A 12,107-nucleotide genomic window follows, 5' to 3' on the forward strand; every position below is an offset into this window, starting at 1 on the left:
ACAAAAACGTCCCTTACTTATAATCCACATATTATTTTACATTTCCTGTTGCTATAGGAGTACTTTCCTGCTGTAGCAAACTGGCTCAAATTAAGAGACCGTGATTTTACTGGTCTAGAGAAATGATAATTTAACAATCAAACTTTTCGATTAAATTTTTTTGTATACACAAATTGTTTTAAAATATATTGTACTATATTGGTTTGGATTCTATTGACATTTTATTGCATCCATGTATATTTTTTTTAAGTAGTAAAAACCTACCCTGACTGCTGAGGAATGTGCAATGTCAGACAATTTCAGAATAGGTCTTCAAAAAAAATGGATGGAAATTCTGAAAACATTGACAGTTAGTGTTTGAAGTAAAGTCTAGGTAAATGAGATTTCTAGTCATAGTTCGGGGCTCTTGCTTTTCATAACTTAGATAAGTAAACCTAATTGTTCCCTGTTTAGTCCACTTCCTCCTGATATTTATAATTACAAGTGACAGAATTTACCAGAATATTACAAAGTTGAAAAGTAACAGTGTTATCATTTCTGTCTTGCTTCCTGCCTGAAGATCATGTTTATGCGTGCACATATCCACAACACTAACGCAATTAAAAATCTAAATATGAGAAATTGAAAATTAAGGCATTTGATGCTCAGAAAAGTATTGAATAGAGTGTCAAATGCTCTCCTTTTTAAGTAAAACATTCCTTGTCTGTTTTTGTTTGCTTTGACATGTCATCTCAAAGAATCAGTGCAGTTAAGTCTAACCTACAAAACCGGCAAGAAAAGACTTAGAAAATGGGTGGCAGCCATACAGTTGAAGTGGACCATGAATCCCGACAACGGGCAGACGTGGCAGAAGCAGAAAAGAGAAGATTTGAGCAGGAATGCCTTCGGCTCCAGGGGGAGAAAGCACGAATGGAAACAGAACAACGGATGGACAAAGAACAACGAGAGCAGCTGGAGAGGCAGAGAAATATACAACGTGAATCCCAAAGAAGGCAAGAAGAAAATGAAAGGACCAGGATACATAAAGAACTGAAAGCATCAAAAGAAAGAGATGAAACTGAGGGAGAAAAATAGATGATTAAACTGTAGAAAATACATTGATGAGTAGACTACGAGAGAATATTGTTAATTGATGAAAACATTACTCTGAACATGGCAGCAGCTAAAAGTCACTTTAAATTACTGTAGCTATAAGGAGTAGTCTTTCTATATTCTAACATATTTTAAAGGAAAAGCTATCTATTTTCTTCTGTTTGTTTTGTGATATCTCCCTTCAAAGTATACATGGAAGAAAAAAACGAGGAAATGTGACGAGGCACAGGCTGAACAGAGAATAATTAAATGGCGATAGAACAATTCCACGAGAACAAATCAGAGCCAGAAAGAAAGCTCATTCAGGACGAGTTCGAATGAGTCCATGTAGAGAAAATAAGATGGAAGAACAACTGAAGCAGGACCAAGGCAAGAAGAGAATAAATCTGTTGAATCCTAAAGAAAGCAATGTGGCCAACAAAAGAGACTATTAACTCAAATGATTGGATATCTTGAGCAATAAAAGCAAGTTTCTGTGTGCTTTTGTATTGGCCTTACCTTTCTTGTAATGTTATTCTCTTGTCTGGCGGTAGCAGTAAGGCCTGTGGTGTGATTATCCAAACAAATGTGTAAATGTAGTCAGATGTAGCTTCATGTCATCTAATAAAGTCTAGATATTTTGGCATAATTACCTACATCCTGTGGGAATTAATGGAGACTTTAATGGAGATTTTTTAGATACAATTTAAGGCAAACTTTGGTAAGATTGTTCATAACTTTTTTTTACAAGCGTATAGCAATCACATTTGATTGACTTTGTTTTTTATTTGGTTCAAACTGTATTGCCCAATAAGAGGAACCTGGTCTTATTACACAGGGTAATATATTTATATACAACTGAATAAACTACCATTCATATTTCTGCATCTGTTATTATCTTGAATTATTCATATTTTTTGTGTCATTTTCTTGTGTAAAGATTTTTTATTTATATTATTGATCTAATTAAAGTGCAAATAATTTTACATTTCATTATATTGATACCTTTAAGACATGTTTTTTCCCCCTCTGGCTTTGGCTACAGTATAGATTATGATTAATCAATTATTCAGGTGTACTTTATGAGGTCTTATAAGGATAATGTAGGTCTGATGGCCATTCCAAAGATTCTGTTCTACATATATGACGATCTGTGACTACTCCCTTACTGAAATATAATTACACCAGCAGAAAAACAGTGTGCAGTTCATGAAATTAACTTAACGCAAGGTTCCCATGCTATAGTGGACTCTGAGACCACAGAGCTCATGCTCACTTGGGATAATGTTTATGACTGAAGAACAGCATTTATACTACATTATCTTTATTTTTCTGATGTTTCCCCATTACAGAGGCGCAGCCTGGATAATCAAACGCTGAGCATCAAGGCTCTAGAGCTCACCTCCCATCCAGGAGAACAACACAAGACTGAGGAGGAGACAGAAATGTGAGTGATTCAGATGTCTGCGTCTTATGTCTGTCTTTTGTACCTTTGTTATTTCAACCTAAAGTTTGACTCCGCTAGATGTAAAGCCCTAAGTTCATCTTAAAGTTTCTACTACACAATAGTTCTGAAGAATATATAGCCGTGCATAAACCCCTGCTCTGATGTGTTTTCAGAACACTGAGTCATGTCTGACTCTGAGACCATTGAGACAGCAGCTCTGGGCCGACCATTCCAGCTGGGGATGCTGTATGACTGTCGCAGAGATGTCCTCATTCCAGGTACAGAAAACTATTAAATTCATTGTCTTTGTTTCCACCATAGAGTTGGATAGACTTGTCCCAAAACCTGATCTAACATGTGCAGCGTCATTGAGGACTTCCACCATTTTAAAGTAGTCAAGTTGGTGTGACTTGCATGGGTTACAGAAGCTACAAGTAAAACAAAGCCCACATGTCCCACATGAGGAGATGACCACACCTCTAAATGATGCTGATGTGTGGGCCTAAATAATTTGTTTGTGAATTTTTTTTGTGAAAACATTATAATTTAATGTTATTATTAATGCAGACATTTTATGGACATTTTCTTAAATCACAATTCAAAATTTGTATATATTGCTCCTTTAAGGAAGGATAATATAATTCCATTCAGGTCAGCAGGAGGGGTCAGCCAATGAAATATACTTCTGACAAACATTCCATAACTGCAGGTGGCAGTAAATCACCATCCTTGGCTTTATACCTGTTCAAACTATACAAACTGCAGCACTTCCGTTTCTTATTTACGAACTGCCAATACACTTATAAAAGTACACTAAGAAGAAATTGACTACATTAAAATGGATAGCCCTTAATGGGGACAACGATACTGTCACAAAAGCATCCATTGCAAAGATGAGCTGTCTTCTACATCTCTATGGTCATCACAGAGTTAGAAAAGCTAGAGGACCCACAACATTTTGAAGTAGTCATATGTAGTCATGCTGTTACAGAAGTGATCAATGGCAAAGATAGGTGTAGCTTTTGTAACTACGGTTGTCATGTCACCTAGAATAATTACTTTGATGAGTAAAACTTATCTTCAATTCATTCTTTGAATGAAACCATGTTTACATGTATAAACAATTCTGCATGTACCAGTTGTGGCCAAAAGTTTTCAGAATGACACAAATATTAATTTTCACAAAGTCTGCTGCTTCAGTGTCTTTAGATATTTTTGTCAGATGTTACTATGGAATACTGATGTATAATTACAAGCATTTCATAAGTGTCAAAGGCTTTTATTGACAATTACATGAAGTTGATGCAAAAAGTCAATATTTGCAGTGTAGACCCTTCTTTTTCAAGACCCCTGCAATCCGCCCTGGCATGCTGTCAATTAACTTCTGGGCCACATCCTGACTGATGACAGCCCATTCTTGCATAATCAGTGCTTGGAGTTTGTCAGAATTTGTGGGGTTTTGTTTGTCCACACGCCTCTTGAGGATTGACCACAAGTTCTCAATGGGATTAAGGTCTGGGGAGTTTCCTGGCCATGGACCTAAAATATCAATGTTTTGTTCCCCGAGCCACTTAGTTATCACTTTTGCCTTATGGCAAGGTGCTCCATCATGCTGGAAAAGACATTGTTCATCACCAAACTGTTCCTGGATGGTTGGGAGAAGTTGCTCTCGGCGGATGTGTTGGTACCATTCTTCATTCATGGCTGTGTTCTTAGGCAAAATTGTGAGTGAGCCCACTCCCTTGGCTGAGAAGCAACCCCACACATGAATGGTCTCAGGATGATTTACTGTTGGCAAGACACAGGACTGATGGCAGAGCTCACCTTGCCTTCTCAGGACCAGCTTTTTTCCGGACGCCCCAAACAATCGGAAAGGGGATTCATCAGAGAAAATGACTTTACCCCAGTCCTCAGCAGTCCAATCCCTGTACCTTTTGCAGAATATCAGTCTGTCCCTGATGTTTTTCCTGGAGAGAAGTGGCTTCTTTGCTGCCCTTCTTGACACCAGGCCATCCTCCAAAAGTCTTCGCCTCACTGTGTGTGCAGATGTACTCACACCTGCTTGTTGCCATTCCTGAGCAAGCTCTGTACTGGTGGTGCCCCGATCCCGCAGCTGAATCAACTTTAGGAGACGGTCCTGGCGCTTGCTGGACTTTCTTGGGCACCCTGAAGCCTTCTTCACAACAATTCAATCACTCTCCTTGAAGCTCTTGATGATAAGATAAATGGTTGGTTTAGGTGCAATCTTACTGGCAGCAATATCCTTGCCTGTGAAGCCCTTTTTGTGCAAAGCAATGATGACGGCACGTGTTTCCTTGCAGGTAACCATGGTTGACAGAGATAGAACAGTGATTCCAAGCTCCATCCTCCTTTTGAAGCGTCTAGTCTGTTATTCGAACTCAATCAGCATGACAGAGTGATCACCAGCCTTGTCCTCATCAACACTCACACCTGTGTTAACCAGAGAATAACTGACATGATGTCAGCTGGTCCTTTTGTGGCAGGGCTCAAATGCAGTGGAAATGTTTTGGGGGGATTCAGTTCATTTGCATGGCAAATAGGGACTTTGCAATTAATTGCAATTCATCTGATCACTCTTCATAACATTCTGGAGAATTTGCAAATTGCCATCATACAAACTGAGGCAGCAGATTTTGTGAAAATTAATATTTGCGTCATTCTCAAAACTTTTGGCCATGAATGTACACGTTGGAGAATATTTTTTTCACAATAAAAGTAATTTGTCATTCTTTTTAAACTGCAGGTATCACACTCTGGGATTCTGAAATGCTACAGAAAGACATAAATGTCTCTCCACAACCTAACACTGATTTTAAAATCATTGCCTCCGACTCAAGTGAAGACAAGTCACAAGCTTTGAATGTGTCTGCATCTCTGGAGGCCAGTTTCCTTGGTGGCTTAGTCAGTGTGAAGGGTTCTGCTGAATTCCTACATGATAAAAAGACCTCAAAGCGTCAGTCTAGGGTTTCTCTGCAGTACCGTACCACCACTCGCTTTGAGCAGCTGACCATGGACCACCTGGGGGCAGGAAATGTGAAACACTGCAATGTCTTCCGAGAGGGTTCTGCCACACATGTGGTGACTGGCATTCTCTACGGTGCACAAGCCTTCTTTGTTTTTGATCGTGAGGTTTCCTCAGGAGAAAACCACCAGGATATTCAGGGAAACCTGCAGGCCACAATAAAGAAGATCCCCCTCATAACAATAGAAGGGCAGGCATCACTGAAGATGAGCGAGGAAGACAAGCAACAGGCCAATACATTCAGCTGCACTTTCCATGGTGATTTTTCACTAGAAAACAACCCTGTCACATTTGAAGATGCCACCAGGCTGTATGCCGGCCTGCCACGTCTGCTAGGGGACAAGGGAGAACATGCTGTGCCAATGACTGTCTGGCTCTATCCCCTCAAGAACCTGGACTCTGCAGCTGCCCAGCTAGTCAGGCAGATCAGTGTTAGCCTGGTGTGTCGCGCACAGCGAATCTTGGATGGGCTGGATAACACTGATGTACAATTCCGGGACTTGATGAAGGAAGGCATGGCTATCAAGTTCCCTGAAATCAAAGCCAAGCTCAGCAAGTTCAGGGACTTATGTTCAGAGTACAAGCTGGTTTTCCAGAAAGGTCTTTGCAAGGTTCTTCCCAACATAAGAGGAGGAGGAATGGAGGAAGAAGAGCTGATAAAAATGCTCAACAGTAAGGAACGCTCTCCATTCCAGAATGATCTTATGATCACGTACCTGGATGACAGAGAGAGAGAGATGAATGTTGTCAGCTCTTACCTTCACATAATGAAAGAGGTACACGTTATGTACTCAAGCAGTGAATTGGATGGAATAGTGCTTGATCAAGCTAAAGATCATGTAGTGTGCTTTGCATTCTCCTCTTTGAAGGACAAAGACGATTATGTGGTAGACTTGGAAAACTACTTGCTAGAAGAATCAAAGAGTGATTCTTCAGTGATACCTTACGACCCCAACACAGCTGGGAAATCAGCAGCAGAAAAGTGGTTTCGCTCGGGGGAGGTAACCACCCTAACCAGGCAAAACATACAACTGTTCCTAGACTTCAAAGAGTCAAACAAAGACAGAGAAAATATTGCATTCTGCATTGCATCAATTCCAAGCAAATGCATCACTGCATCCTCCATCCATGTCTATGAGAGAGGGACACTGTTGAGTCCCCAGTTTGAACTGCCATCAAAGCCAGGTGTCCCCACCATCAAGAGTCTGGAGCATGACTGTGTCCACGTGCAAATCAACACTCCCAACCTTGGCGTCACGTCTGTGGAGTCGTATCAGGTTTTGTACCAGGCTGTGCAGGCTGAATCTGAGTGGACCGAGATCAAAGCTGATGCTACCACTAACCGGGTCACCATCAGACGTCTGAACCCCTATAAAGACTACCGCTTCAGCTGTAGGGCGGTGTGTAGACCTGGTGTGAGCCTCTCCAGTGACTGGACAGAGTACTTCAGGACCCGCCCATGTAGTCCCCCTGGATCACCCACAGAAAAAAATCTAGAATCTGAAAGTATCAGAGTGAACTGGGACATTCCTACCATGGTGGGAGACGATGTTGAAGTCATAGGCTATGAGGTTGACTACAGAGAGTGTGCGAAGGCTGTTGACAATAAGATGTGGCACACCATCAAAACCACCACCAGAGAGTGCACACTGGAAGGTCTAAAGCCTGAAACTCCATACAGTGTCAGAGTCTCTGCTAACTGTGGCGAAGCAGGGAAGAGTCTACCCAGTCCTGAGGCAGTGCTGACTACCATCAGGGCTTCTGACACCCAACCGAAGAGGAGCCAATCAACAGCAACAAAAAGTGAGGAATTTCTGAAGAAATCAGAGAGGGTAAAGAAAGGCAACCCCTCAATCTATAGGCTGAATCTGGAACAGAAGTTGGCGGTAAAGGAACGTTTTCAACAGTACACATTTGGAGGGAAAGTTGAGAAAGGGAATAACAAGGTAATCCTGCTTCTGGGGTCCACAGGCGCAGGAAAAACCACTCTGGTCAATGTCATGATCAACTACATTCTCGGGGTAAAGTGGGAAGATCCCTACCGCTTTAAGCTCATCCATGAGGTGACCAACAGGTCACAGGCTGAGAGCCAGACTTCAATCGTAACATCATACGAGCTCTACAACCAGCCAGGCTTTCAGATTCCTTATTCTCTGACCATTATTGACACACCAGGGTTCGGAGACACTAGAGGAATGGCACATGATAAACTGATCACAGAGCAAGTGAAGGAATTCTTGTGTAACCCTTTAGGGATTGATCACATTGATGCAGTCTGCTTTGTAGTGCAAGCATCCCTCGCCCGTCTCAGTGCCAATCAGAAATACATATTTGACTCCATCCTGTCCATTTTTGGAAAGGACATTGCTGATAACATCCTGATGCTCGTGACATTTGCTGATGGGAAGGACATACCTGTGCTGGAGGCCATCCAAGCTGCAGACCTTCCCTGTAAGAAAAACAATAAGGGACTCCCAACCCACTTCAAATTCAACAATTCAGCTCTGCTCTCTCAGAAAGTAGAAGAAGACAAAAGCTCTGAAGGAGATGGTTCAGAGGATGATAATGAGGAAGGACTAGAAAAGATTGTCTGGAGGTCAACTTTTAAGCAGATGAAAGCTTTCTTCAAAGCCTTGGAAAGCAATGAGAGCAAAGATCTAACAATGACCAAGACAGTGTTAGAAGAACGTGAGCGTTTGGAGAAGGCCATGACACGACTGACCCCTCAGATTACAGCAGGTCTGTCAAAGCTGAATGAGATCAAAACGTTCGAACAGTGCCTGCAGAACGAGGACGAGAACATGAAACAGAACCAAAACTTTGAGACAGAGGTAGAGGTTCTAGTTGCTAAGAGGACCAAATTAAGTTGTTTTGCTACAAACTGCATTGTTTGCAAGTTCACATGCCACACCAGCTGCTTTCTGCCTAACGAGGATGACATAAAAAAATGTGCCGTGATGGATGTTTATGGTAACTGTGTCATGTGTCCAGAAAACTGCTCTTACCTTAACCACGACAAGGAAAAAGCCTTGTGGACATATGAAACTAAGACAGAGAAAAAGACCATTAAAGAATTGAAGGACAACTTCATGAAGGCACAGGGCAAGTTTATGAACAACAAGCAGATGCTGGAGAAGATTGAAGATGAGTACATTGTAATCGAGGATAAGCTGAAATACTTGATCAAGCTGTCCTCCAACTGTCTTAAGAGGCTGAATGAGATTGCACTGAAGCCAAGCTCTCTCTCCACTGTGGAGTACATCGAGATACTCATTCGCACCGAAGAGGACCAACGCAAGCCAGGCTTCGAAGATCGCATCGTAGGGTTGAAGAAAATGAAATATGAGTCTGAGCTTCTGGAGAAGATGGCAAGAGGAGAGGAACTACTCCCCGATGAGCGACGCATGGTTAAGGAGAAACAAGATAGACTGCAGAAGATCACAAAAAGAGTCAACCAAATGCAGAAAGTAGTCAGAGTTTGGCCAGGGAAGAAATAGGCCTAACTCAAAGTCAAAGTCCATGATCTCGCCCTGCTTCCGACCAAGTGGCACGCTCGGTGGCTTGCGCAAATCAAGTGAATGGGTCATAACTCAGTTAAAGTTGTAGAATTAAAATCAGATATATCTCTAGACCCACTCAATTGTCCGCTTACTGGGATCGATTGCAATGCTTTGTATTAAAACGAGCATCACGTAAACTCTCAGTTGACACATTTTCAACATTAAGTGAGTAGACTTGTGCGAGCCAGAACAGCCCACAGAACAGGAGCCTGCCTCCTGTTTCTGTAGCGTGAGGCAGCTTGATGTACAAGAACACCCCCTGGACAGCTAGTAGTCTATCACATTTTCTACATCAGTGAATCTAAATGAAGCAGCTGATCTTGCTACTGATTGTTAATGATTATCATAAGAGAAATGAATGTAGAAATAAAGCAGACATTGATTCAGATAAATACAGAGACCTACATTCCCCTCGGGAAGTAATAAAGTATCTATCTATCTATCTATCTATCGAAAAATGTATAACTTTTGCCTACTTTCATGTTGATTGTTTATCCTTTTTTATTTTAATAAAAGTCCTTTGTAATTCAAGAAGTTCACTATTCATTTTCTATTGGGCACATATTGTAAGTAATATGTTAGTCATGACATTGGAAGTAGCATGTTTGGTAGGGGGGTTATTACAAAGGTGTGTGTCTAGGTCAGTGTTTCTTAACCTTTATTGAAAGGACCGGAAAACTATGGTCCCTCTTGAGTCAGGGACCGGCAAGCTTTAGTTTTTCCTCCTTGGGGGACAGCTTACATTAAAGCTAGCACTGTAGAACTGACAAAACTAGTTAAACAGCTCAGGGACCGGACAGCAACATCCCAGGGACCAGCACAGGTCTAGGGACCAGAGGTTGAGAAACACTGGTCCGTGTAAGTTCTTGACATTTAACCTGTCTGGAACACCTGGGACGTCAGCGTCCCACTCTACTCAACAGCCAGTGGCAGTGGGTGGCGCGAGATACAAAACCCTTATAAATGCTATTACTTCAATTTCTCAAACATATTACTATTTTACACCATTTGAAAGATAAGACTCTCCTTGATGTCCGATTTCAAAAAGGCTTTACAGCGAAAGCAAAACATTAGATTATGTCAGGAAAGTACCCAGCCAGAAATAATCACACAGCTATTTTCAAACCAAGCATATATGTCACAAAAAGCAAAACCACAGCTAAATGCAGCACTAACCTTTGATGATCTTCATCAGATGACACTCCTAGGACATTATGTTATACAATACATGCATGTTTTGTTCAATCAAGTTCATATTTATATCAAAAAACAGCTTTTTACATTAACATGTGATGTTCAGAACTAGCGTACCCACCGAAAACTTCCAGTGAATTTACTAAATTACTATGCATAAACCTTCTCATAATACATAACAATTATTTTAAGAATTATAGATACAGAACTCCTTTATGCAACCGCTATGTCAGATTTTAAAATAGCTTTTCGGCAAATGCACATTTTGCAATATTCTGAGTACATAGCTTAGCCATCACGGCTAGCTATTCAAACACCGGGGCTCACAAAACTCATAATTACTATTACAAAAATTGGATTACCTTTGCTGTTCTTCTTCAGAATGCACACCCAGGACTTCTACTTCAACAACAAATGTTGTTTTGGTCCCAAATAATCCATAGTTATATTCAAATATCCTCCGTTTTGTTTGTGCGTTCAGGTGACTATCCGAAGGGTGACGCGCGGACGCATTTCGTGACAAAAAAAATCAAAATGTTCCTTTACCGTACTTAGAAGCATGTCAAACGCTGTTTAAAATCAATTTTTATGCAATTTTCTTCATAAAATAGCGATAATATTCCAACCGGACAATGTTGTGTTCATTCAAACAGGTGAAGAAAAACATGGAGTACTCGCGTGCCCGCGCATTTCTGTCTCTGAGTCACTTGGCTGTCCACTCACAGAGAGAGCTCCTGTGATCTGCCCAGAGACAGCAGACGCTCCATTTCACTTTCTGGCGCCTTCTGAGCCAATGGAAGGCTTAGAAAGTGTCACGTAACAGCAGAGATACTGTATTTTCGATAGAGAGGCAAGAGAAGCACCAGAAATTGTCAGACAGGTCACTTCCTGTTTGGAATCTTCTCAGGTTTTTGCCTGCCATATGAGTTCTGTTATACTCACAGACACAATTCAAACAGTTTTAGAAACTTTAGAGTGTTTTCTATCCACATATACTAATTATATGCATATTCTCGTTTCTGGAAAAGAGTAGTAACCAGTTTAAATCGGCTACGTTTTTTATCCGGCCGTGAAAATACTGCCCCCTAGCTTAAGGTATGAAATTCATAAGACACTATTCATTCTCATTATTCTCAGCATGACAGTGTTGTTTTTGGGCATGCGACGTCCTCAATAATTGCATAAAATAAATCAATTGTGTTGGATTCTTGCTTGAAATGTACGTATTTATGTTACCATACTAGAAATGATTGATGACTTTACATGTACAAGGAATATACACTACTGGTCAAAAGTTTCAGAACACCTACTCATTCATGTTTTAATTTTTATTTTTACTATTTTCTACATTGTAGAATAATAGTGAAGACATAACTATGAAATAACACATATGGAATCATGTAGTAACCAAAAATGTGTTATACAAATCAAAACATATTTTATATTTGAGATTCTTCAAATAACCACCCTTTGCCTTGATCACAGCTTTGCACACTTTCGGAATTCTCTTTTAATAAACTGCTTGCATTTCAATTGGCAGATGTGCCTTCTTAAAAGTTAGTTTGTGGAATTTCTTTCCTTCCTAATGCATTTCAGTCAATCAGTTGTGTTGTGACAAGGTGTGGGGGGGGGGGGTATACAGAAGATAGCCCTACTGGGTAAAATACCAAGTCCATACTATGGCAAGAACAGCTCAAATAAGCAAAGAGAAACGACAGTCATTACTTTAATTAAGACATGATGGTCAGTCTATCCAGAAAATGTCAAGACCTTTGAAAGTTTCTTCAAGTGC

At 40.7% G+C, this 12,107-nt stretch overlaps 1 protein-coding gene across 2 annotated transcripts in view; it reads left to right on the top strand.

Moving 5' to 3' along the window:
* LOC115204574 (uncharacterized) overlaps window positions 1-9,652 on the top strand; it is a 10,124-nt gene extending 472 nt beyond the window's left edge. Inside the window, exons 2-4 of one of the 2 annotated variants that reach the window (XM_029770236.1) lie at window positions 2,424-2,518; window positions 2,692-2,796; window positions 5,283-9,652. In XM_029770236.1, the coding sequence (XP_029626096.1) occupies window positions 2,703-2,796; window positions 5,283-9,058 (3,870 nt within the window). In that variant the 5' untranslated portion in view covers window positions 2,424-2,518; window positions 2,692-2,702 and the 3' untranslated portion in view covers window positions 9,059-9,652. Of the gene's footprint in view, window positions 1-737; window positions 1,958-2,423; window positions 2,519-2,691; window positions 2,797-5,282 lie in introns of those variants that run through there. The other variant, XR_003880394.1, reaches the window with a different exon arrangement.
* Window positions 9,653-12,107: the final 2,455 nt, after the last annotated feature.

This window comes from Salmo trutta, chromosome 12 (assembly GCF_901001165.1).
Source record: "Salmo trutta chromosome 12, fSalTru1.1, whole genome shotgun sequence".
Taxonomy (NCBI): Eukaryota; Metazoa; Chordata; class Actinopteri; order Salmoniformes; family Salmonidae; genus Salmo; species Salmo trutta.